The sequence below is a fragment of the Oncorhynchus mykiss genome, chromosome 8 (assembly GCF_013265735.2).
Source record: "Oncorhynchus mykiss isolate Arlee chromosome 8, USDA_OmykA_1.1, whole genome shotgun sequence".
Classification (NCBI taxonomy): domain Eukaryota; kingdom Metazoa; phylum Chordata; class Actinopteri; order Salmoniformes; family Salmonidae; genus Oncorhynchus; species Oncorhynchus mykiss.
The window spans coordinates 70,981,302-71,003,201 of record NC_048572.1 but is presented as its reverse complement, the minus strand read 5'-3'; the positions used below and the strand labels follow the sequence as shown (position 1 = coordinate 71,003,201).

Below are 21,900 nucleotides of genomic sequence, written 5' to 3'. Positions count from 1 at the left end.
TCCAGAGCACTCAGGACCTCAGACAGGGCGAAGGTTCACTTCCCAACAGGACAATGACCCTAAGCACACAGCGAAGACAACGCAGAAGTGGCTTCAGCCAGAGCCCGGACTTGAACGATAGAACATCTTTGGAGAGACCTGAAAATAGCTGTGCAGAGATGCTCCCCATCCAACCTGACAGATTGAGACGATCTGCAGAGAAGAATGGGAGAAACTCTCCAAATACAGGTGCCAAGCTTGTAGCGTCATACCCAAGACTCGAGGCTGTAGTTGCTACCAAAGGTGCTTCAACCACGCTGATGGTTTTGTTACTGTGCTGACCACACCCCTCTGCTCTTGACTGTCCAATGTCTCTTTCAGCTGGTCAAGCACATCATATGGGATTTTCCTACATCCATGAACAACAGGAGGGACTTTTGGATCAATGTAGCTGTGGTGCAGGCCTGGAAACTCAGAGTCCTTTAATAAATCTTCTTTGGGATTGGTGTCCTATCCGCAGGACAGCTGAGCTAACGTAGGCTAATGCGATTAGCATGAGTTTGTGAGTAACAAGAACATTTCCCAGGACATAGACATATCTGATATTGGCAGAAAGCTTAAATTCTTGTTAATCTAACTGCACTGTCCAATTTACAGTAGTAATTACAGTGAAATAATAGCATGTTATTGTTTGAGAAGAGTGCCCAATTTTGAACATTAAAAGTTATTCATAAACTAATTAGGCACATTTGGGCAGTCTTGATACATGTTTTGTTTTTTTACAGAAATGCAACGGTTCATTGGATCAGTCTAAAACTTTGCACATACACTGCTGCCATCTAGCGGCCAAATTCTAAATTGCACCAGGGCTGGAATAATACATTATGGCCTTTTTCTTGCATTTCAAAGATGGTACAAAAAAAATACAAAAGAACAGCTGTTTTTTTCTTTGTATTATCTTTTACCAGATCTACTGTGTTATATTCTCCTACATTCCTTTCACATTTCCAAAAATGTCAGTGTTTCCTTTCAAATGGTACCAATAATAATCATATCCTTGCTTCAGGGCCTGAGCTACAGGCAGTTAGGTTTGGGTATGTTATTTTAGGTGAACATTTTTTTAAAAAGGGGGGCAGATCCTTAAGAGGCTTGAGTAGCTCTTATTGGAGCATGGCAGAGCATGGCATGCAACTGTTGACATTTTTCTGATGAGGTCAAGCTGCACACAGGCCTCTCTGCCTAGTAGTGGTATCAGATGCATCTGTAACATAGAACTGTAGATGGGCTTGTTTGTGCCGCGTGGCAACTTGCAATATCATGATGCCCGTTGGTTTAATGCGGGTGCCTCCATAGGCTATGAGAACAGTCTCAGTCTCTTTCACGTTGAATTGCTTGGGCAATTTGTCAGCTATTGCTTGTGGGAGCACATAAGCTTCAGCTACTGTGTCTAACTTAAAAGTTGACTGTCGGTCCCCCTATACGCAAGTTTGTGTGCCAGCCAGCATCTTTTTTGAGCGCTTGTATCACTGCACCTATGAACAACATGTCCACTTCCTTGACCTCCGTTTCAAAAGGAGCAACATCTGTCCTTGACCTCCACACAGCTGCAAAGTGATTTATCTTGCCACATTTTTTACATTCAACATTGAATACAGGACACCTCTTTGGTTTGTGTGTTTTTCCACAAGTCTTTGTCTGCTGCTCGCTGGTTGAGCATGGGGGCGGCCTTTATTCTGACTGTGCTCGTGATTGTATAATGGCGGCCCTTTTCTTCCATAGCATGCACAAACTGTTCTGTGCTATTGCTAGCTAACATACAGTATCAGTCAAAACTTGACACACCTACTCATTCAAGCGTTTTTCTTTATTTTCACTATTTTCTACCTTGCAGAATAATAGTGAAGACGTCAAAACTATGAAATAACACATGGAATCATGTAGTAACCCCAAAAAAGTGTTAAACAAATATAAATATATTTCAAAAATATATTTTAGATTATTCAAAGTAGACACCCTTTGCCTTGACAGCTTTGCACACTCTTGGCATTATCTTAACCAGCTTCACCTGGAATGATTTTCCAACAGTCTTGAAGGAGTTCCCACATATGCTGAGTACTTTTTGGCTGCTATTCTACAATGTAGAAAATTGTAAAAATAAAGAGTAGATACGTCCAAACTTTTGACTGGTACTCTAGCCTGAGTTGATGTAATGTATTTTGTACAGCAAACATGTATTGCCTTAGCTAGGGTTAAATCCTCAGTGTCTTTGAACTCACAACCGCGTGTTCTCAGTAAGGTTGTCAATACCTGCCTGTTCATTGAAGTTGTGTGCCCAAAATTAATGTCTCTCGAACACAGTATTCCTGCGTGGTGCACAGTAGTTGTCCAATGCCTTCATCACCTCGACCAGTTTCTTGTTTTCCGGGTCGGCATATGTGATCTCTCCAGCTCGTCTAAAAACGGCTATTTCCCTAGGCTCTGGCTTGTCATTTATCCCTCTGGCTAAGTAGTACAAGTTCAGTCTTTGTTTCCATTTCTTGCAAGGATTCCAGTCAATAACAACGGAGAAGGTGGTGTAAACGACTGCATTGCTGCTAATCCCAAACTCCATAGCTATTGGGACTGCGTGGAACCATTGACTCTGCGCTGTGAGTATTTTCCAATCTAAAAGTGCAATGTCGACATTTTGTCTTTTATAAAGTGGCTACTCGCTAACTACCATGGCTTTGTCTGAATTGGTGACACACAGACTGTTTGGGCCTGCATGTGTTCAAAACTTAATTTCTAGAGACGATTGACATCTGTTTACACCAGTGTCTATCTGTCAACTCCACTTCCTTTCACCACGAATCGCAATGTATTTTTGCTAATTCTTTCGTTAATACTTAGCTAGTTTAGCCTACGTTAGTTGATTATGGCCATCATCGACTGCTAAATGGAGCCTGGCGTTAGCTGGCAACGTTCAATATGTATCGTGCTATTTGGTCCACATTAACTATCGAACCTGCTGCAATGCTGATGGATATTAGCTATGAAATTGGTTTTGTCACGCCTTGCTTACATAACACTACAGTTTTTAGCTACTAACCTGACATTCGTTGTGGCTAAACGCCTAGCTAGTTACGTTAGCTAGGTAACGTTAAATTGTCTGCAATGTCGTGTTGTTTGTTTCATGCGTTGTATGATTAAAATAACGCAGCATAACACCGTTTCAGCCAATGTATGTAATTTAGCTAGCTGATGTTTCTTAGCTAGCCAACGAGTTACATCATGAAGCTCAATTCTATGTAATATTTTAAACAGTTATTGTTATCAATTTGAAAGGTAATTAACCAGAAAAGAGGCTAGCCCATTTCCTGTTTTTGTTTTGTTTTCCACAAAACGCAGTGCTGAGATATCAGGGCAAGATGATTTGATGGAAAACGTCCAATCTGTGTGGTAACTGTTCTATAAAGCAGTTAATTGGCTTCAAATAATTCTGCCAATCGTGGATGAGAACTAGCCAATGAGTGGGTTTATGATTAATGTCATCCGTGGTATGCGTGTTTTGACCGGCTGAAATGTGATTGCATTCGATTTGGACCCGGGCTGCCTCCTGGGCGTGAGCCTGGTGGCCTGTTCGAAGCCCATGGCGAAATCCGCTCTAACCAGGAGCCTAAACTAGATTGAGCACGTGGAGTAATCAGTAAGATTATGTGTTTTCACGTGCAAAAGTGATTGCTTAAAAAAAAAAAAAAAGCATGGAGCATGAAGCATTGGTCCAGTAACCGAAAGGTTGCTGGATCGAATCCCCGATCTGACAAGGTAAACATCTGTCGTTCTGCCCCTGGACAAGGCAGTTTCTATTTATTTTTATTTCACCTTTATTTAACCAGGTAGGCTAGTTGAGAACAACTGCGACCTGGCCAAGATAAAGCAAAGCAGTGTGACACAGACAACAACACATAGTTAGTTACACATGGAATAAACAAGCCAATAACACAATAAACAAGTCAAATGACACAGTAGAAAAAAATGTCTATATACAGTGTGCGCAAAAGGCATGAGGAGATAGGCAATAAATAAGCCATAGTAGTGAAGAATTACAATTTAGCAGATTAACACTGGAGTGATAAATGAGCAGATGATGATGTGCAAGTAGAGATACTGGTGTGCAAAAAAATATAAAAACCGGATGAAGTAGGTAGATTGGGTGGGCTATTTACAGATGGACTATGTACAGCTGCAGTGATCGGTTAGCTGCTCAGATAGCTGATGTTTAAAGTTGGTGAGGGAAATAAGTCTCCAGCTTCAGCGATTTTTGTAATTCATTCCAGTCACTGGCAGCAGAGAACTGGAAGGAAAGGTGACCAAATGAGGTGTTGGCTTTGGGAATGATCAGTGAGATATACCTGCTTGAACGTGTGTTACAGGTGGGTGTTGTTTTCGTGACCAGTGAACTGAGATAAGGCGGAGCTTTACCTAGCATAGACTTATAGATGACCTGGAGCCAGTGGGTCTGGCGACGAATATGTAGCAAAGGCCAGCCGACTAGAGCATACAGGTGGTATAAGGTGTTTTGGTAACAAAATGGATGGCACTGTGATAGACTGCATCCAGTTTGCTGAGTAGAGTATTGGACTAAGTATTGGCTGTCTTAGTGCCAGCCTCTGACTGTGATGGTATGTAAACAGCTACAAAGAATACAGATGAAAACTCTCTCGGTAGGTAGTGTGGTCTACAGCTTATCATGAGATACTCTACCTCAGGCTCGAGACTTCCTTAGATATTGTGCACCAGCTGTTGTTTACAAATATACATAGACTGCCGCCCCTTGTCTTACCAGACGCCGCTGTTCTATCCTGCCAGTACATCGTATAACCAGCCAGCTGTATGTTGATGTTGTCGTCGTTCAGCCACGACTCCGTGAAGTATAAGATGTTCGTTTTTAATGTCCCGTTGGTAGTTCCATCTTCCGTGTAACTCTTCGATTTTATTGTCCAAAGAGTGCACGTTTGCTAGCAGAATGGAGGGAAGTGGGGGTTTATTCGATCGCCTACAAATTCTCAGAAGGTAGCCCGACATTCGGCACCTCCTTCTCCACCTCCTCTTCACACAGATCACGGGGATCAGGGCCTGTTCCCGAGGAAGCAGTGTATCCTTCGCGTCGGGCTCGTCAGAGTCGTGAAAGGAAAAAGAGGATTTTACTTGTCCGTGGTGAGTAATTACAGTCCTGGTGTCTAGAAGTTATTTTCGGTCATAAGAGACGGTAGCGGCAACATTATGTACAAAATAAATGACAATCAACACAAATAAGCAAACAAAAAAACACAATCGGCTGGAGGCACGTAAAACATCTGCCATATTCCCCGGCGCCATCTTCTACTTGTTAGAGGTGTGATTTTTCTGGCTTATTTGAACGGTCCACAACTTTGTGCCCAACTGAATGCAGCCCTGAACATAGGTGTTTAATGCATAGGCGAATATAATTTCTCTCTGTGTGTATATTTAGCTAACTAGGTTATCTGAATCTATTGCAGGATTTCAGGTCAAGTTCAAACCACATGTACCTATTTTAGGTAACTAAATTAGCTCCCACCCTTCTCTGTCTGTATGTTTAAGACAAGTCATAGGCTTGTCAGCAGCAGCAGTGCAGTACTCTACTCAGTCCTTTACTGCTTGACCCATTTTGACAGCCCTTTTTTTTGGTTGCAGAAAACTCAAAGGACTATGCATTTCAGGGATGGATGAATAAAACCAGAACAAAAATCTGCTCCTGTAACACAGTACTATCATACAAGGGTGAGAATGAATCAATTATTTATTTTGCCAGTGTGTGAAAGAAGAGCCAATGGAAAATTACCTCTCCACAAGCCCTACTAGCTACTGTACTACAATGTCACCTCTGAATGCAATCTTTATTAGCTGACTCAGATGTGTTAGGTGGAGATGCTGAGAAGGCTGATAGACAATTCAAAATGTGTCTTCCTCTGCTGCGTCTTTCATACACTGTAGATTGGCTTTATGATCTCCTCACAGACCATACTCATTCAAGTCATGCTAGGTTTTTCACTTGTGTTTTTTAGTAACTGAAATGATAAGTAGCTACCCGTCCCGCAGTTTTTCACGCTTCATAAAAACCGGACCCTATACTTCATCAGTTTTACAGAATTATTAATGAAGATCTCATCAATAAACTCATAACAATTGTGGTTACCACTAGCTTCATGTGCTTACACAGAAATTCACAACATATAGTTTTCTCCATAGTTGCTTGCTTGCACTGTAGAAACATGGGTATTGACCTCTAGGCTGCGTAGTTATGGTTTCTCCATAGACTGACACCCCCTACTACACATATCATCTTATCTCTCTTTTATCATTGTCTTCCTCTCTCTCAATTCCCTGGAGTTAGCCTATCTTGATATGACAATGGTGTGAAGTGGCCCTCAGGAAAGAAGAACACAAGTCCCTCAGGTGTCCCACTGTCCTCTTCATCGCTCCATGCCCCGCTAAGAAGACAACACAGTGTTCCACTGTCCTCTTCATCGCTCCATGCCCCGCTAAGAAGACAACACAGTGTTCCACTGTCCTCTTCATCGCTCTATGCCCCGCTAAGAAGACAACACAGTGTTCCACTGTCCTCTTCATCGCTCCATGCCCCGCTAAGAAGACAACACAGTGTTCCACTGTCCTCTTCATCGCTCCATGCCCCGCTAAGAAGACAACACAGTGTTCCACTGTCCTCTTCATCGCTCCATGCCCCGCTAAGAAGACAACACAGTGTTCCACTGTCCTCTTCATCGCTCCATGCCCCGCTAAAAAGACAACACAGTGTCCCACTGTCCTCTTCATCGCGCCATGCCCCGCTAAGAAGACAACACAGTGTTCCACTGTCCTCTTCATCGCTCCATGCCCCGCTAAGAAGACAACACAGTGTTCCACTTGTGGAAAGAAGAGTTTTGCACCCTCTTTTTGCTCTACCGTTTCTTTCTTGCCATGGGGGGTGCAGTGAGCGCCGGGGAGGACAACAATGATCTGATTGACAACCTGAAGGAGGCGCAGTACATCCGTACAGGTCGCGTGGAGCAGGCCTTCAGGGCCATAGACCGTGGGGACTACTACCTGGATGGCTACAGGTACTACACTACCCTTAATGCTCTATACAACCTATCCAGTTTTATCAACATCAGGTTTGGGGTCCATTTCAATTCAGGAAGTAAACAGAAATTCCAATTCCTCATTTTTGTCATAAGCAAAACATACAATGTGAATTTCAGTTTATTTCCTGAATCAACTGAATTGAAAAGGTATTGCCCCAACCATGTTACTTATAATGCTCTGTACAAAATTGTTTTATCTTAGTAAACATTTTCCTGGAGCTAACATAAAGGTGTCCCATCTCCTTACCTACACTACAGGGACAATGCCTATAAGGACCTGGCGTGGAAGCATGGCAACATCCACCTTTCTGCCCCCTGTATCTACTCTGAGGTGATGGAGGCTCTGAAGCTCCAGCAGGGACTGTCCTTCCTCAATCTGGGCAGTGGGACTGGATACCTCAGCACCATGGTGGGACTCATAATAGGTAACGATGCCTCTGTTTGTTTAATTAAATATTTTCCCTCTCTATGATGTGTTGAGATATTCATTTAAATCTTGATTAATGATTATATGGTGATGGTATACATCAATGCTCTAGCTCTAATGAGTTAACCTATGCTTAAACAACACAAGGCAACACACATGGATAGCATACGAAGTCAAACGCAGACCCACCTAAGTGATGTGTAAGTAAGTGATGTGTAATCACTGCAAATGAACTTTTAATAGTTTTTTTGCAGGTCCATTTGGTGTGAACCATGGAGTGGAGCTCCATATGGATGTGGTGGAATACGCCAAGGAGAAACTAGATGACTTCATCAAGAATAGTGACAGCTTTGATAAGTGAGTTGGAAGCTTAATCAAAACGTTACACATGTTATATAGGGTGTAATGGTGCATGCAGTGAAACTCTGGTTAAATAACTAGATGCAGTTCAGTTAGTATTTTTCTGCCTGCCAATTTTCAGACATGGAAATTGCCTTACAGTGATGCTCCAGAGCTTTTGTATAATTTCAGCCTTGTTATTTTTTTTTTTGTTGTTGTTGACTTTCCCCCTCTGTTTCCGCTACAAAATTTATCACCCAGGGAGGACTTGGCCTACAGGCCACGATTAACTATTGTGAAGATCTAGATTATAGACTGCATTTCTTGTAGATACCGTTTTTCTTTTTTTGGAAATAGTATAGAGCACATAAATGCTTAATACAAATACTGTTTTCCTTTATTTTTCTTCTTTACCCACCCTAACTCAACAAGTCTGCAAACTTAACTTTAAACGTCTGAAAGGTTAAATGGTTACTTATTTTATGTTTTACTTTTTCTTTCTTTCTCAATAACCCCAACTATATTCTGCTTTAGAGATTTCATATGCAAATCTGCCACTCACCGATATGCTGCAACCCTGTAATGACAGTGCAGGTAGGGGAGAACCGGGGCGGGAGAGCTGCGGGGCAGGGGGAGTGGTTCATGGGGGGGGGGGCAGGTTCTGGATGGGAAACGACGAATGGGTTGGTTCCCCTGTGGGTCCTGATTTTTGTTTCACATCCATAGGCTTATTAACACTAAAGATTCATCATTAATAATGAATTGTTTTTTGAAAAACAATGGCAACGCTAGCTATTCTCTCTTGGAATTTGAAAGACCTTAATAGTCCTATCAAATGTTCCAGCTGTCTTGATGTCCTAGCAAGAAACCATATTGATATGGCAATGCTCCAAGAAACACACCTACTCTAAAAGGGTGCACATAGAATAGAGAACCATTTGTACAAACTAGCTGCTTTTTCATCAGCCCCAAACAGAACTAAAGGTGTAATCATAATGATACATAAGAAACTCAAAATCACCATCTTGGGTAAAGACGAAGGCCAAGAAGGCGGAATCACTTTCCTTAAATGTATACATAATGGAAAGAAAATGGCCTTTTATTAATGTGTACGCTCCAAACTCATGATCCTACATTTTTTGATTCTCTGAACAGCATATTGTCAAAATTAACTGAATTCCATCTGCTTATCGGGACAGACATGAATGCCATTTTGGACATGCGGGACAAATCTGATAAGACCAACTACAGTCTACAACAACTGACCACCATGCTTACTACTGCCAACTTAAAATTTCAGAATCTCCTACGCAACAAGATGGCGTTTCATTGTTTCATTACTACAAACTCCTACATTCTGTGATCAATTTGAAATTGAACTAAATGAATTCATAATGATCAATAAAAATTCAGTCGATGAACCCCGGATTCTACGGGATGCCATCATAGATTTAATAAAAAATAATGGAACTGCATTTGCATCTGGTTTGAATAAATCACAATTAAAAAAGATAGCAGAATTGGAAATGTTGTTATTTGCGTTAGTGTTCTCAACAAACACTTACTCTTTTCTAAGTCAAGACCGAGCTTAATTTATTAATAATACAGAGAGCAGAATTTTCCATTCATCGAGTCAGACTCAAACATTAATTCCATGGTAAGCGTCCCAGTCGTTTACTGGCCAAAAAGCTATGCAATAATGATCAATTAGCTGATATAGCAACTATTGAATCTTAAATAGGGGAATTACTATTAGAACCCAAATGAATCAAAGATTCTCCTGCTTCTATAAAGAATTGTACACCTCTGACTTTAAATCCACACCAAGCCAGACTATGCTTTCTAAAATGATAAGAACTCCTCTTCTCTCAACAGAGGAAGCCACCTCGCTGGGAGCCCAAATTTCTCTCAATGAACTCAAAAGGGCATTGGATAGCACGAATAAAGGCAAATGACCTGGATGGGATGGTATTTCTTCTGAGCTCTATTTCAAATTTTGTAATTAATTAGGATGGGTTTGTTAAAAAACTGTTTTTCCTTGGATAACCTCCATCGATTATTACAGATCTTAAATACATACAGCTCCTTGGGCAGCTTAATCGCTCGATGCAGAAAAAGCTTTTAATAGACTAGAATGGTCATCTCTGGTCTGTCTTAGAACCTATGGGAATTGTCTCCAATTTCATTAATATGATTAAAATGCTATATGCCAATTCCTCAGCCATAGTTATAACAGGCAATATCTGCTCCTCTCCTTTCAGAATCAATAGAAGCAGCAGACAAGGCGATCCAATTTCTACTATGCTATTTTTATTATCCATGGAACCCCTGCCCAAGGCAATTCATCAATCGAAGGAAAGAACACACATTTCATTATACACAGATTATATTTTACTACAATGAACAAAAATATGAACGCAACATGTAATGTGTTGGTCCCACGTTTCATGAATTTATTTCAACTGACTTATTTCCTTAAATGAACTGTAACTCAAAACAAAATGTTTGTTGCATGTTGCGTTTATATTTTGGTTAAGTATATATTTACAATTTAAGTCAGCTATGCTAGCCTATGGAGGCCCCTGGGAAACCCATCCAATTATGGGATTTAAAAATACATTATCTGGGCTCCCAAAAGGACTGATCTCTATAATATATAAACAACTTTTGGGAGTTAGCCATGAAGAAAGTATGGGCCCCAGATCTAATTGAATCTGAACAACCCTTTTAACTGGAACAGAATATGTAAATATATGACCTTGGCATCCTGTAATCTAAACCATAAACTTAAACATTTTACGTTTGTTCACAGACTGTATTTAAGACAGAGGAAACATTCTACGATGACATTCGTTCAACTGTTCACTGTGTCCCCTAAATCAAGTAGGCACATTCCTTCATATCATGTGGGAGTGCCCTGCAGTTAAATGTTTTTCATCTACCATGTTACTTAATGATGATAGCTCCTTGAATCTCTCAATCAATCAAAGACAATTACTGATGTTGGCTCTTCAATGGCATTCACCTCACTCTTTCCCAATTTGCCAGTGGATACAGTTACTATTAGATATTAAAACGTTAGAATTATCGACAGCAATAACTAATGGTGATAGTCAAAGAACAATTGAGGCCTGGACAAATATACTGTGGTTGGATGGAGACATGTTGGTTCGGTGAATAGGAGGGGAGGTTGGGGGTGGAGGCCCACTTGTATATTTTTTTGGGGGGTGGGTTAATACTGAATTTATTGTTACTTAAACTCTATGTATTTCTTACTTTTGTTTTTCTTTTGAGTGGCATCCCACGGGTACATTTTATATAAACCAAAAATATTAATTGAAATGGATATTGTACCTCTAAATTGTGCATGACACAAGTCATTTTTCCAACAATTGTTTACAGACAGATTATTTCACTTATAATTCACTGAATCACAATTCTAATGGGTCAGAAGTTTACATACACTAAGTTGACTGTGCCTTTTTTATACAGCTTGGAAAATTCCAGAAAATGATGTCATGGCTTTAGACGCTTCTGATAGGCTAATTGACATAATTTGAGTAAATTGGAGGTGTACCTGTGGATGTATTTCAAGGCCTAGCTTCAAACTCAGTGCCTCTTTGCTTGACATCATGGGAAAATCATAAGAAATCAGCCAAGACCTCAGAAAAAAACTTGTAGACCTACACAAGTCTGGTTCATCCTTGGGACTAATTTCCAAACACCTGAAGGTACCACATTCATCTGTACAAACAATAGTACAAGTATAAACACCATGGTACCACGCAGCCGTCATACCGCTCAATAAGGAGACGCGTTCTGGCTTAAGGACAACAAAGGCAAGGTAGCGGAGTGGCCATCACAAAGCACTGACCTCAATCCTATAGAACATTTGTGGGCAGAACTGAAAAAGCATGTGCGAGCAAGGAGGCCTACAAACCTGACTCAGTTACACCAGCTCTGCCATGAGGAATGGGCCAAAATTCCCCCAACTTATTGTGGGAAGGTTGTGGAAGGCTACCTGAAACGTTTGACCCAAGTTCAACAATTTAAAGGCAATGCTACCAAATACTAATTGAGTGTATGTACACTTCTGACCCACTTGGAATGTGATGAAAGAAATAAAAGCTGAAATAAATCATTCTCTCTGCTATTATTCTGAAATGTCACATTCTTAAATTAAAGTAGTGATCCTAACTGACCTAAGACAGGGAATTTTTACTTGGATTAAATGTCAGGAATTGTGAAAAACTGAGTTGAAATGTAGTTGGCATTTATGTACATATATGTACATTTCCGACTTCAACTGTGTGTGTGTGTGTATGTATGTATGTATGTATGTATGTGTATGTGTGTATATATATATATATATATATATATATATAGAAATATAAAAAACTCGGCAAAAAAAGAAACGTCCATTTTCCAGGACCCTGTCTTTCAAAGATAATTCATACAAATCCAAATAACTTCACAGATCTTCATTGTAAAGGGTTTAAACACTGTTTCCCATGCTTGTTCAATGAACCCATAAACAATTAATGAACATGCACCTGTGGAATGGTCGTTAAGACACGAATAGCTTACAGACGGTAGGCAATTAAGGTCACAGTTATGAAAGCTTAGGACACTAAAGAGGCATTTCTACTGACTCTGAAAAACACCAAAAGAAATATGCCCAGGGTCCCTGCTCATCTGTGTGAACGTGCCTTAGGCATGCTGCAAGGAGTCATGAAGAATGCAGATGTGGCCAGGGCAATAAATTGCAATGTCCGTAATGTGAGACGCTTAAGACAGCACTACAGGGAGACAGGGCAGACAGCTGATTGTCCTCGCAGTGGCAGACCACGTGTAACAACACCTGCACAGGATCGGAACATCCGAACCTCACATCTGTGGGACAGGTACAGGATGGCAACAACTGCCCGAGTTACACCAGGAACGCACAATCCCTCCATCAGTGCTCAGACTGTCTAGGCTGAGAGAGGCTGGACTGAGGGCTTGTAGGCCTGTTGTAAGGCAGGTCCTCACCAGACATCACTGGCAACAACGTCGCCTATGGGCACAAACCCACCGTTGCTGTACCAGGCAGGACTGGCAAAAAGTGCTCTTTGACGAGTCGCGGTTTTGTCTCACCAGGGGTGATGGTCGGATTCGCGTTTCTCGTCGAAGGAATGAGCGTTGACACCGAGGCCTGTGTTCTGGAGCGGAATCGATTTGGAGGTGGAGGGGTCCGTCATGGTCTGGGGCAGTGTGTCACAGCATCATCTGACTGAGCTTGTTGTCATTGCAGGCAATCTCAACGCTGTGCGTTACAGGGAAGAAGACATCTTCTCCCTTCCTGCAGGCTCATCCTGAAATGACCCTCCAGCATGACAATGCCACCAGCCGTACTGCTCGTTCTGATTTCCTGCAAGACAGGAATGTCAGTGTTCTGCCATGGCCAGCCAAGAGCCCGGATCTCAATCACATTGAGCACGTCTGGGACCTGTTGGATCAGAGGGTGAGGGCTTCGGCCATTCCCCCCAGAAATGTCCGGGAACTTGCAGGTGGAAGAGCGTGGTAACATCTCACAGCAAGAACTGTGAGGAGATGCACTGCAGTACTTAGTATCTGGTGTGGCCACCAGCTTCATTGACTGTTACTTTGATTTTGACCCCCCCCCCCTTTGTTCAGGGACACATTATTCCATTTCTGTTCGTCACATGTCTGTGGAACTTGTTTATGTCTCAGTTGTTGAATCTTGTTATGTTCGTACAAATATTTGCACATGTTAAATTAGCTGAAAATAAACACAGTTGACAGTGAGAGGACTTTTCTTTTTTTGCTGAGTTTAGTACCAGTCAAAAGTTTGGACACACCTACTCATTCCAGCGTTTTTCTTTATTTTTTACTATTTTCTACATTGTAAAATAATATTGAAGACATAAATACTAGGAAATAACACATATGGAATCATGTAGTAACCAAAAAAGTCTTAAAGCTAATTAAAATAAATTTGAGATTCTTAAAAGTAGCCACCCTTTGACTTGATGACAGCTTTGCACACTCTTGGCATTCTCTCAACCAGCTTCATGAGGAATGCTTTCCAACAGTCTTGATGCTGAGCACTTGTTGGATGCTTTTCCTTCACTCTGCGGTCCAACTCATCCCAAACCATCCCTTTCGGGTTGAGGTCGGTGAGGTCATATTCATGCAGCACTCCATCATTCTCCTTCTTGGTCAAGTAGCCCTTAAACAGTCTGGAGGTGTGTTGGGTCATTGTCCTGTTGAAAAACAAATGATAGTCCCACTAAGTGCAAACCAGATGGGATGGCATATTGCTGCAGAATGCTGTGGTAGCCGTTTTCGTTAAGTGTGCCTTGAATTCTAAATAAATCGGTGGCGGTCCTCATGAGAGCCAGTTTCATCATAGCGCTTGATGGTTTTTACGACTGCGCTTGAAGAAACTTCAGAATTTCTTGAAATGTTCAGGATTTACTGACTTTCATGTCTTAAAGTAATGATGGTCTGTCATTTCTCTTTGCTTATTTGAGCTGTTCTTGCCATAATATGGACTTGGACTTTTACCAAATAGGGCTATCTTCTGTATACCACCCTTATTGTCACAACACATCTGATTAGCTCAAAGAGGGGAAAGAAATTCCACAAATGCACTTTTTTATCAAGGCACACCTGTCCATTGAAATGCAATCCAGGTGACTACCTCGAAGCTGGTTGAGGGAATGCCAAGAGTGTGCGACGCTGTCATCAAGGCAAAGGGTGGCTACATTGAAGAATCTCAAATCTAAAATATATTTTGAGTTGTTTAACACATTTTTATTTACTTGATTCCATTTGTGTTATTTCATTGTTATTATTCTACAATGTAAAACATAGTAAAAATAAAGAAAAACCCTTGAATGAGTAGGTGTGTCCAAACTTTTTACTTGTACATATATAATTTATTTTCAATTCCTAATGTATGTTACAGATACTAATTCATACAATATGTTCCGAATTTGTAAGTGCTAAAGATCCTGGACAGCATCTTTTAAGACGTGTTACGGCATTGAAATCTTTTTTACATTATTTCTGACTGATTGAAAAACACATTTTTCGTGGATGCCTTTTGGCTTGCTTTTATTACCTTTTTTACTTTATTTTGTTTTTGTCAGGTTTGAGTTCTGTGAACCCATCTTTGTGGTGGGCAACTGTCTGGAGATCTCGTCAGACAGTCACCAATACGACCGTATCTACTGTGGTGCGGGGGTGCAGAAGGATCATGAAAATGACATGAAAATCCTGCTCAAAGTTGGGGGTATTCTAGTGATGCCTATAGAGGATCAGGTAAGCGGTAGAATGTCTCTGAATAATGCAGATATTATAAACATCATTATTCATGATGGTGCCTTCTGCGTTGGTAATCAGAGGCTGCGTCTGAAGTGGCATCTTATTCACTATATAGTGCAATACTTTTGATCAGAGCACTATGGACCCTGATCTAAAGAAGTGCACTATATATGTAATAGGGTGCCATTTGGGATGCTGTTAGTGATACAGCCCTGGCCTGCATGACCAATAATGTTACGATACCCAGACATCGTTATTGTTCCTCAGAAGCCCCTGAACTGGTACTTACGCCATCAGTCTGGTCTATTTTGTCCTCTAACAAATTGGAAAATAGCAAAAACACTTTAGAAAAAGGATGACGTTGTGTGGCACTCAAGCAGAGAAATAACATTTTTGAAGGGCTTGCACAAGCCCACAGTCTGTCATCTTGTGAAATGGAAAGTCTAGCTGCTTATGTTGTTTTTCAGAAAACAGTTGGAACTCCTGCATTGCCAGGTTTGTGTGGTGGTGCAATAAAGAGGGGGGAGGTTTTGATGTGGAGAATTGAGGCCAAGGGCTGAGGCAGCTTAGAAGCTCAGGTCCACCACAGTTTCTCTGGATCAACACCTCCATGTGATGGCCAAAACCAGCTTTTTGTCAAGTAGATATTTGAAGGCACCCATGTCTCTTTCTGGTGTGGAACTGAAGATGCATATAATACATGTGATTTTTGTCCCTCTTGTCTTGGTGTATTGGTGGTGGTGTTATTATGATTGGTGTAACTTTTCCATTGTCTAGTGCTGGGTACTCCAAATTCGACATTATTTTTATTTGGCCCCCCCAAGCTTTCTAATAAAATAAACAACATCCTAGATTGTTGTGTATGTGTAATGTGATATATTCCAATACAATTTTTTTTTACACCAAATAAACATTTGATGAATAAAATATTGAATCAGTCTTCCTCAAATGAAGGTGATGATGACGCAAAGTCTTTGCAAGAGGGGTGGAATCTGATTTAATTTGTCATCAACTCGCAGCTCAATCATTTCATTCAGGGTAAGCGGAGTCAGCCGTGAGTTAGCCTGCCCGGAGCAGGTTATTATTGAAGGATTCATTGCCATAAAAATTTACCTGGCTGAAAGGTCAGCCACTATTGTATTGGAGTCCGCAGTTGAACTTGGAGTTGACCAAAGTTACCTCGCTATCTCCTCAAACCTGATTCGTAGGATAACCCTCTGGTCTAGTGGAATGATGGAGTTAACATGGTATGCGTCTAGTGGGTTGGTGTTAACATGGTTGGTATGCGTCTAGTGGGTTGGTGTTAACATGGTTGGTATGCATCTAGTGGGTTGGTGTTAACATGGTTGGTATGCGTCTAGTGGGTTGGTGTTAACATGGTTGGCATGCGTCTAGTGGGTTGGTGTTAACATGGTTGGTATGTGTCTAGTAGATTGGTGTTTAAACCTCTACAGGATCGGTCATTGAGTGTGCCAGCCAGAGCCCGGACTTAAACCCGATCGAACTTCTCTGGAGAGACCTGAAAATAGCTGTGCAGCAACGCTCCTCATCCAACCTGACAGATCTTGAGAGGATCTGCAGAGAAGAATGGGAGAAACCCTCCAAATAAGCTTGTAGCTTCATACCCAAGAAGACTCAAGGCTGTAATCGCTGCCAAACATGGTTCAATAAAGTACTGAGTAAAGGGTCTGAATACTTCTGTAATTGTCATATTTAATAAAAAAAATGTTTTATACATTTGCAAACATTTCTAAAAACCTGTTTTTGCTTTGTCATTATGAGGTATTGTGTGTAGATTTGGGGGGGTGGAAACAATTTAATCAATTTTAGAATGAGGCTGTAACATAACAAAATGTGGAAAAAGTCAAGGGGTTTGAATACGTTCCAGATTCACTGTATTGCCCTATCCCACCGGGACAAGAGGAATACTGCATAAGAATGCTGTTCACCAACTATAGCTCAGCCTTCAACACCTTAGTGGCCTCTAAGCTCATCACTAAGCTTCATCACTAAGCTCAGTGCCCTGGGTCTGAACCCCTCCCTGTGCAACTGGGTTCTGGACTTCCTGACGGGCCGATCCCAGGTGGTGAAGGAAGGCCACAAAACCTCCTCAACACGGGCCCCACACGGGTGTGTGGTCAGCCCCCTCCTGTACTCCCTGCTCACCCATAACTGTGTGGCCACACACGTCTCCAACTCAATCATCAAGTTTGCTGACAACACAACAGTAGTAGGCCTGATTACCAACAATGACGAGACAGCCTACAGGGTGGAGTGGTGCAAGAAAAATAACTTCCCCCATCAATGTCAACAAAACGAAGGAGCTGAAATGGTCCCTTCCCACCGACAGTGTGGTGAAGAAGACGCAACAGCGCCGCTCAACCTCACAAGACTGAAGAAATTTGGCTTGGCCCCTAAGTTTGTCACAAACTTCTACAGATGCACAATTAAGAGCATCCTATCAACTGTATCACCACCTGCTACAGCAATTGCACCATCCGCAACCTCAGGGCTCTCCAGAGGGTGGTACGGTCAGCCCAACGCATCATCGGGGGAACACTGCCTGCCCTCCAGGAGCTCAATAGCACCCAGTGTCACAGCAAGGCCAAGAAGATCAAGGACCTTAGTCACCCAAGCCACGGCCTGTTCACCCCACTACCATCTACAAGACGTAGACAGTACAGGTGCATCAAAGCTGGGACCGAGGGACTGATAGATGCTGTTTATCTCCAGGCCATCAGACTGTTAAACAGCCACCACTATATGACCTCCGCCCAGTACCCTGCCCTCTGCCCTGTACTCTGCCCTGTACTCTGCCCAGTACCCTGCCCTCCGCCCAGTACCCTGCCCTCTGCCCTGTACTCTGCCCTGTACCCTGCCCTCCGCCCTGTACCCTGCCCTCCGCCCAGTACCCTGCCCTCCGCCCAGTACCCTGCCCTCTCTGCCCAGTACCCTGCCCTCCGCCCAGTACCCTGTACTCTGCCCTGTACTCTGCCCTGTACTCTGCCCTGTACCCTGCCCTCCGCCCAGTACCCTCTGCCCAGTACCCTGCCCTCTCTGCCCAGTACCCTACTCTCCACCCAGTACCCTGCCCTCTCTGCCCAGTACCCTACTCTGACCTTCAGTCACTGTCACCTGCCGGCTACTCTAACCTGCACCTTGGGGACTGCTGTCCTATGTACATAGTCATGGAACACAGGTCACTTAAATAAGGTTTACATACTATTTATATACACTGAGTATACAAAACATTAACACCTGCTCTTTTCATAACATAGACTGACCAGGTGAATCCAGGTGAAAGCTATGATCCCTTATTGATGTCACTTGTTAAATCCACTTCAGTCATTGGTGATGAAGGGAAGGAAACAGGTTAAAGAATCATTTTTAAGCCTTGCAACAATTGAGAAATGTATTGTGTATGTGTGCCATTCAGAGGGTGAATGGGCAAGACAAAATATTTAAGTGCCTTTTAAACAGGGTAGTAGGTGCCATGTGCACTGATTTTTGTCAAGAACTGCAACAGTTCTGCTTTTGACACTTTGTAGAGTCCATGGCCCAATGAATTGAGGCTGTTCTGAGGGTAAAAGTGTGTGGGGGGGGGGTGCATCTTAATATTAGGAAGGTGTTCCTAGTGTTTGGTATACTCTGTGTCTACTGATGAACCAAATTTGGGATTATGTTTTTACATTTTGGATTATTGTGTGCGTGTTGATTTTTACTGCATTGATTGATTACAACTAGAAACAAAAGCATTTGCTGCACCTGACACAAAACCTGCTAAACTGGGTACGCGACCAATATCATGTTATTTTATTTGCCTAGTGGATTGGTGTTAACATGGTATGTTCTCCATTGTCTCAGAGGACTGATGTTATTGTGGTTGCTATACAGTAACTGTCACTCTTTATTTTCTGGTTGCAGCTGATACAGATCACCAGGACTGGTCAGTGTTCCTGGGAGAGTAAGAATATCCTGGCCGTGTCATTCGCACCTCTGGTCCAGAAGAACAGAGCTGAGGGAAGCAAGCCTGATGCTGTAGAGCTCCGTGAGTTCTCTACTCTATCCCCTGTTCTACTTTAAATATTGGGTCTTATTCACTAGGCAACAAACTAGAAAATATAAGAGTTTTGCTATGGTGTGCACTAATGATTATATAACTTTTTTCTGTTCTCTGTAAATAGACATATCAGAACAATTACCCCTTTGTTTTGTTTTCTATCTCTCTTTTGAGGTTCAAAGTAAGCCAGACTTTTCAAGTCAAAGGATTTATTTAAAGTTAAGACGAGCCAATTTCTAACAAAAACTTTGCTTTGACTCTAGAGGCTTAGTTACCCAGTGGGTTGGTGCATCATTCTAAGTATTTCATTAACTGTAATGACATTTTTCCATTACTTATTTTTCTATAAATGTATTTGAAGTATTTTATCCAAATGACCAACCTATAATCAAGCTCTTGCGTACTGAAATGTTATTGGGCTAATGGGATTTGACCTGCCATCCATGTCCGTGTCCTCTCCTCCTCCTCAGCCCCAGTGACAGTCAGGAGCCTTCAGGACCTGTCTCGCGTCTACATCCGCCGCACCCTCCGAGATCTGACCAATGAAGAATGTCCTGACAAAGGTCTGGTGCAGAGGGCGCCCCAGAAACGCAAGCGCAGGCGTTGCCGGCTGCGACGCATTAACACGTACATCTTTGTGGGTAACCAGCTGATCCCCCAAGCCATGGAGAGCGAGGAGGACGAACAGATTGACCAGGAGCAGCACAAGGAGGACCAGGAGCAGCAAGAGGCGCAGGAGAAGGAGCAGCAGAAGAAGGAGCAGGAGGAGGAGGAGGAGAGAGACATTGGCAGCGTTGAGATACTAAAGGCAGTGAATGTGCTGAGAGACAAAATCATGACTTTACCTCTGCCTGAATCGCTGAAGACCTATCTGTTATACTACAGAGAAAAATGACTGACTGCTCAATCTGCTGGCATTCGTTCTCATGGATGCCATGCCTGCTGAGATGCTTTTCTTCATTCTCCTGTTTTCTCTTTTTTCGGTACTGAATGATGTAGTGTTATTTTTCTTCTTCAATATGAACATGGAATGGACACTGAGACTTCCTGGGTCGTCATGGATCATTTTCTATAGTTACTATGATATGGTTATGTTCGTTTTTATGTTATCGATTGTCTTTTGAATTTGTATATCAAAGATTTATTTAAAAGCCTACTGAATGGAAAATCCTTTTCAAATATGGTATTTTGAGGATGTAGATTGTATCACATGTTAATATTCCAGCAAATTGTCATGAAATGAAATTGTATGAAATAGAATTGTACCTATATTTGTTAAGAATATGATAATGTAAAAATCCAGATTTTTACTGCAACTTTTTCTAGAAGCATTATGTAACTTGATATTACTGAATTAAGATTTACAATTGCCGAATAGAATAACCAGAGACCAAAAAAAATGCATGTACACTTCCTATTTGAATCAAAGACTATTATGGAACATTTTATGAAACATTTCCTCATGAATCATTGAAGGGGCAATTCTGTCATTGTTCTTTCCTCACACTGTTATGTTTGAGTAGAGGGATTGTAATGCTGTGTGACGATGAGAGCGCAATGGGAGATTGGTTTGTCATTTATTTTGTACCGCATTTTTAAATCTCAAGTATTTCTTTAGAATGGTTCTATCCTCTTGCTTTCTCTCACTTTGCACGTAATAGGCATTTTAACTTGGTGATACATTTTTATTGCCTTGAATGTTTCGTCCGCCAGACTTATTTTTCCTACTTTTTTTGAAGACGTGCAAAGGGTTTGTAATTATCATACCAGCAGTTAGGCTAACGGGGAATCTGATGAATTAAGATGTTTCTAATGGTGAATGAAAACATATTGATTCTGGTTTCAAGAAATCTTTCCCCCACACATCATCTCCAGCTCTTTATCTCGACCTTGAATCACTTACTGTATGTCAACACTGAAGACCCATAAAGTCACGGGTATAGGACTCGTATAATAATAATAATAATAATAATAATAATCCTGTACTGCACTGGTGACTGATGTCACTTCAAACAGGAGGACAGGCTCATAGTAATGTTTGGAATGGAGCAGTATCTAACAGGAGGACAGGCTCATAGTAATGTTTGGAATGGAGCAGTATCTAACAGGAGGACAGGCTCATAGTAATGTTTGGAATGGAGCAGTATCTAACAGGAGGACAGGCTCATAGTAATGTTTGGAATGGAGCAGTATCTAACAGGAGGACAGGCTCATTGTAATGTTTGGAATGGAGCAGTATCTAACAGGAGGACAGGCTCATAGTAATGTTTGGAATGGAGCAGTATCTAACAGGAGGACAGGCTCATAGTAATGTTTGGAATGGAGCAGTATCTAACAGGAGGACAGGCTCATAGTAATGTTTGGAATGGAGCAGTATCTAACAGGAGGACAGGCTCATAGTAATGTTTGGAATGGAGCAGTATCTAACAGGAGGACAGGCTCATAGTAATGTTTGGAATGGAGCAGTATCTAACAGGAGGACAGGCTCATAGTAATGTTTGGAATGGAGCAGTATCTAACAGGAGAACAGGCTCATAGTAATGTTTGGAATGGAGCAGTATCTAACAGGAGGACAGGCTCATAGTAATGTTTGGAATGGAGCAGTATCTAACAGGAGGACA

General features: G+C 41.8%; 1 protein-coding gene across 8 annotated transcripts; it reads left to right on the top strand.

Annotated features, from left to right (window-relative positions):
- The first annotated feature begins 2,488 nt into the window (after nucleotides 1–2,488).
- Nucleotides 2,489–20,868, top strand: LOC110530470 (protein-L-isoaspartate O-methyltransferase domain-containing protein 1). Of its 8 annotated transcripts, XM_036986104.1 has the most exons (10): nucleotides 2,489–2,627; nucleotides 5,078–5,175; nucleotides 5,499–5,537; nucleotides 5,674–5,760; nucleotides 6,374–7,097; nucleotides 7,380–7,546; nucleotides 7,803–7,905; nucleotides 15,045–15,216; nucleotides 19,144–19,267; nucleotides 19,750–20,868. In XM_036986104.1, exons 5-10 carry the CDS (start codon nucleotides 6,958–6,960, stop codon nucleotides 20,172–20,174), a joined length of 1,131 nt encoding a protein of 376 aa, XP_036841999.1. In that variant the 5' UTR covers nucleotides 2,489–2,627; nucleotides 5,078–5,175; nucleotides 5,499–5,537; nucleotides 5,674–5,760; nucleotides 6,374–6,957; the 3' UTR covers nucleotides 20,175–20,868. The 8 variants fall into 8 exon arrangements, with proteins under 8 accessions (XP_036841999.1, XP_036841997.1, XP_036841998.1 ...); XM_036986102.1 differs by lacking the exon at nucleotides 5,499–5,537; XM_036986103.1 differs by lacking the exons at nucleotides 5,078–5,175; nucleotides 5,499–5,537.
- The last annotated feature ends 1,032 nt before the right edge of the window (nucleotides 20,869–21,900 follow it).

Coding starts and splice junctions, on each gene's coding strand:
- LOC110530470 (XM_036986103.1), top strand. CDS start 6,958: ATGGGGGGTGCAGTGAGCGCCGGGGAGGACAACAATGATCTGATTGAC. Junction 15,217..19,143: donor TGATGCCTATAGAGGATCAG/GTAAGCGGTAGA, acceptor TTCTGGTTGCAG/CTGATACAGATCACCAGGAC. Junction 19,268..19,749: donor GCCTGATGCTGTAGAGCTCC/GTGAGTTCTCTA, acceptor CCTCCTCCTCAG/CCCCAGTGACAGTCAGGAGC.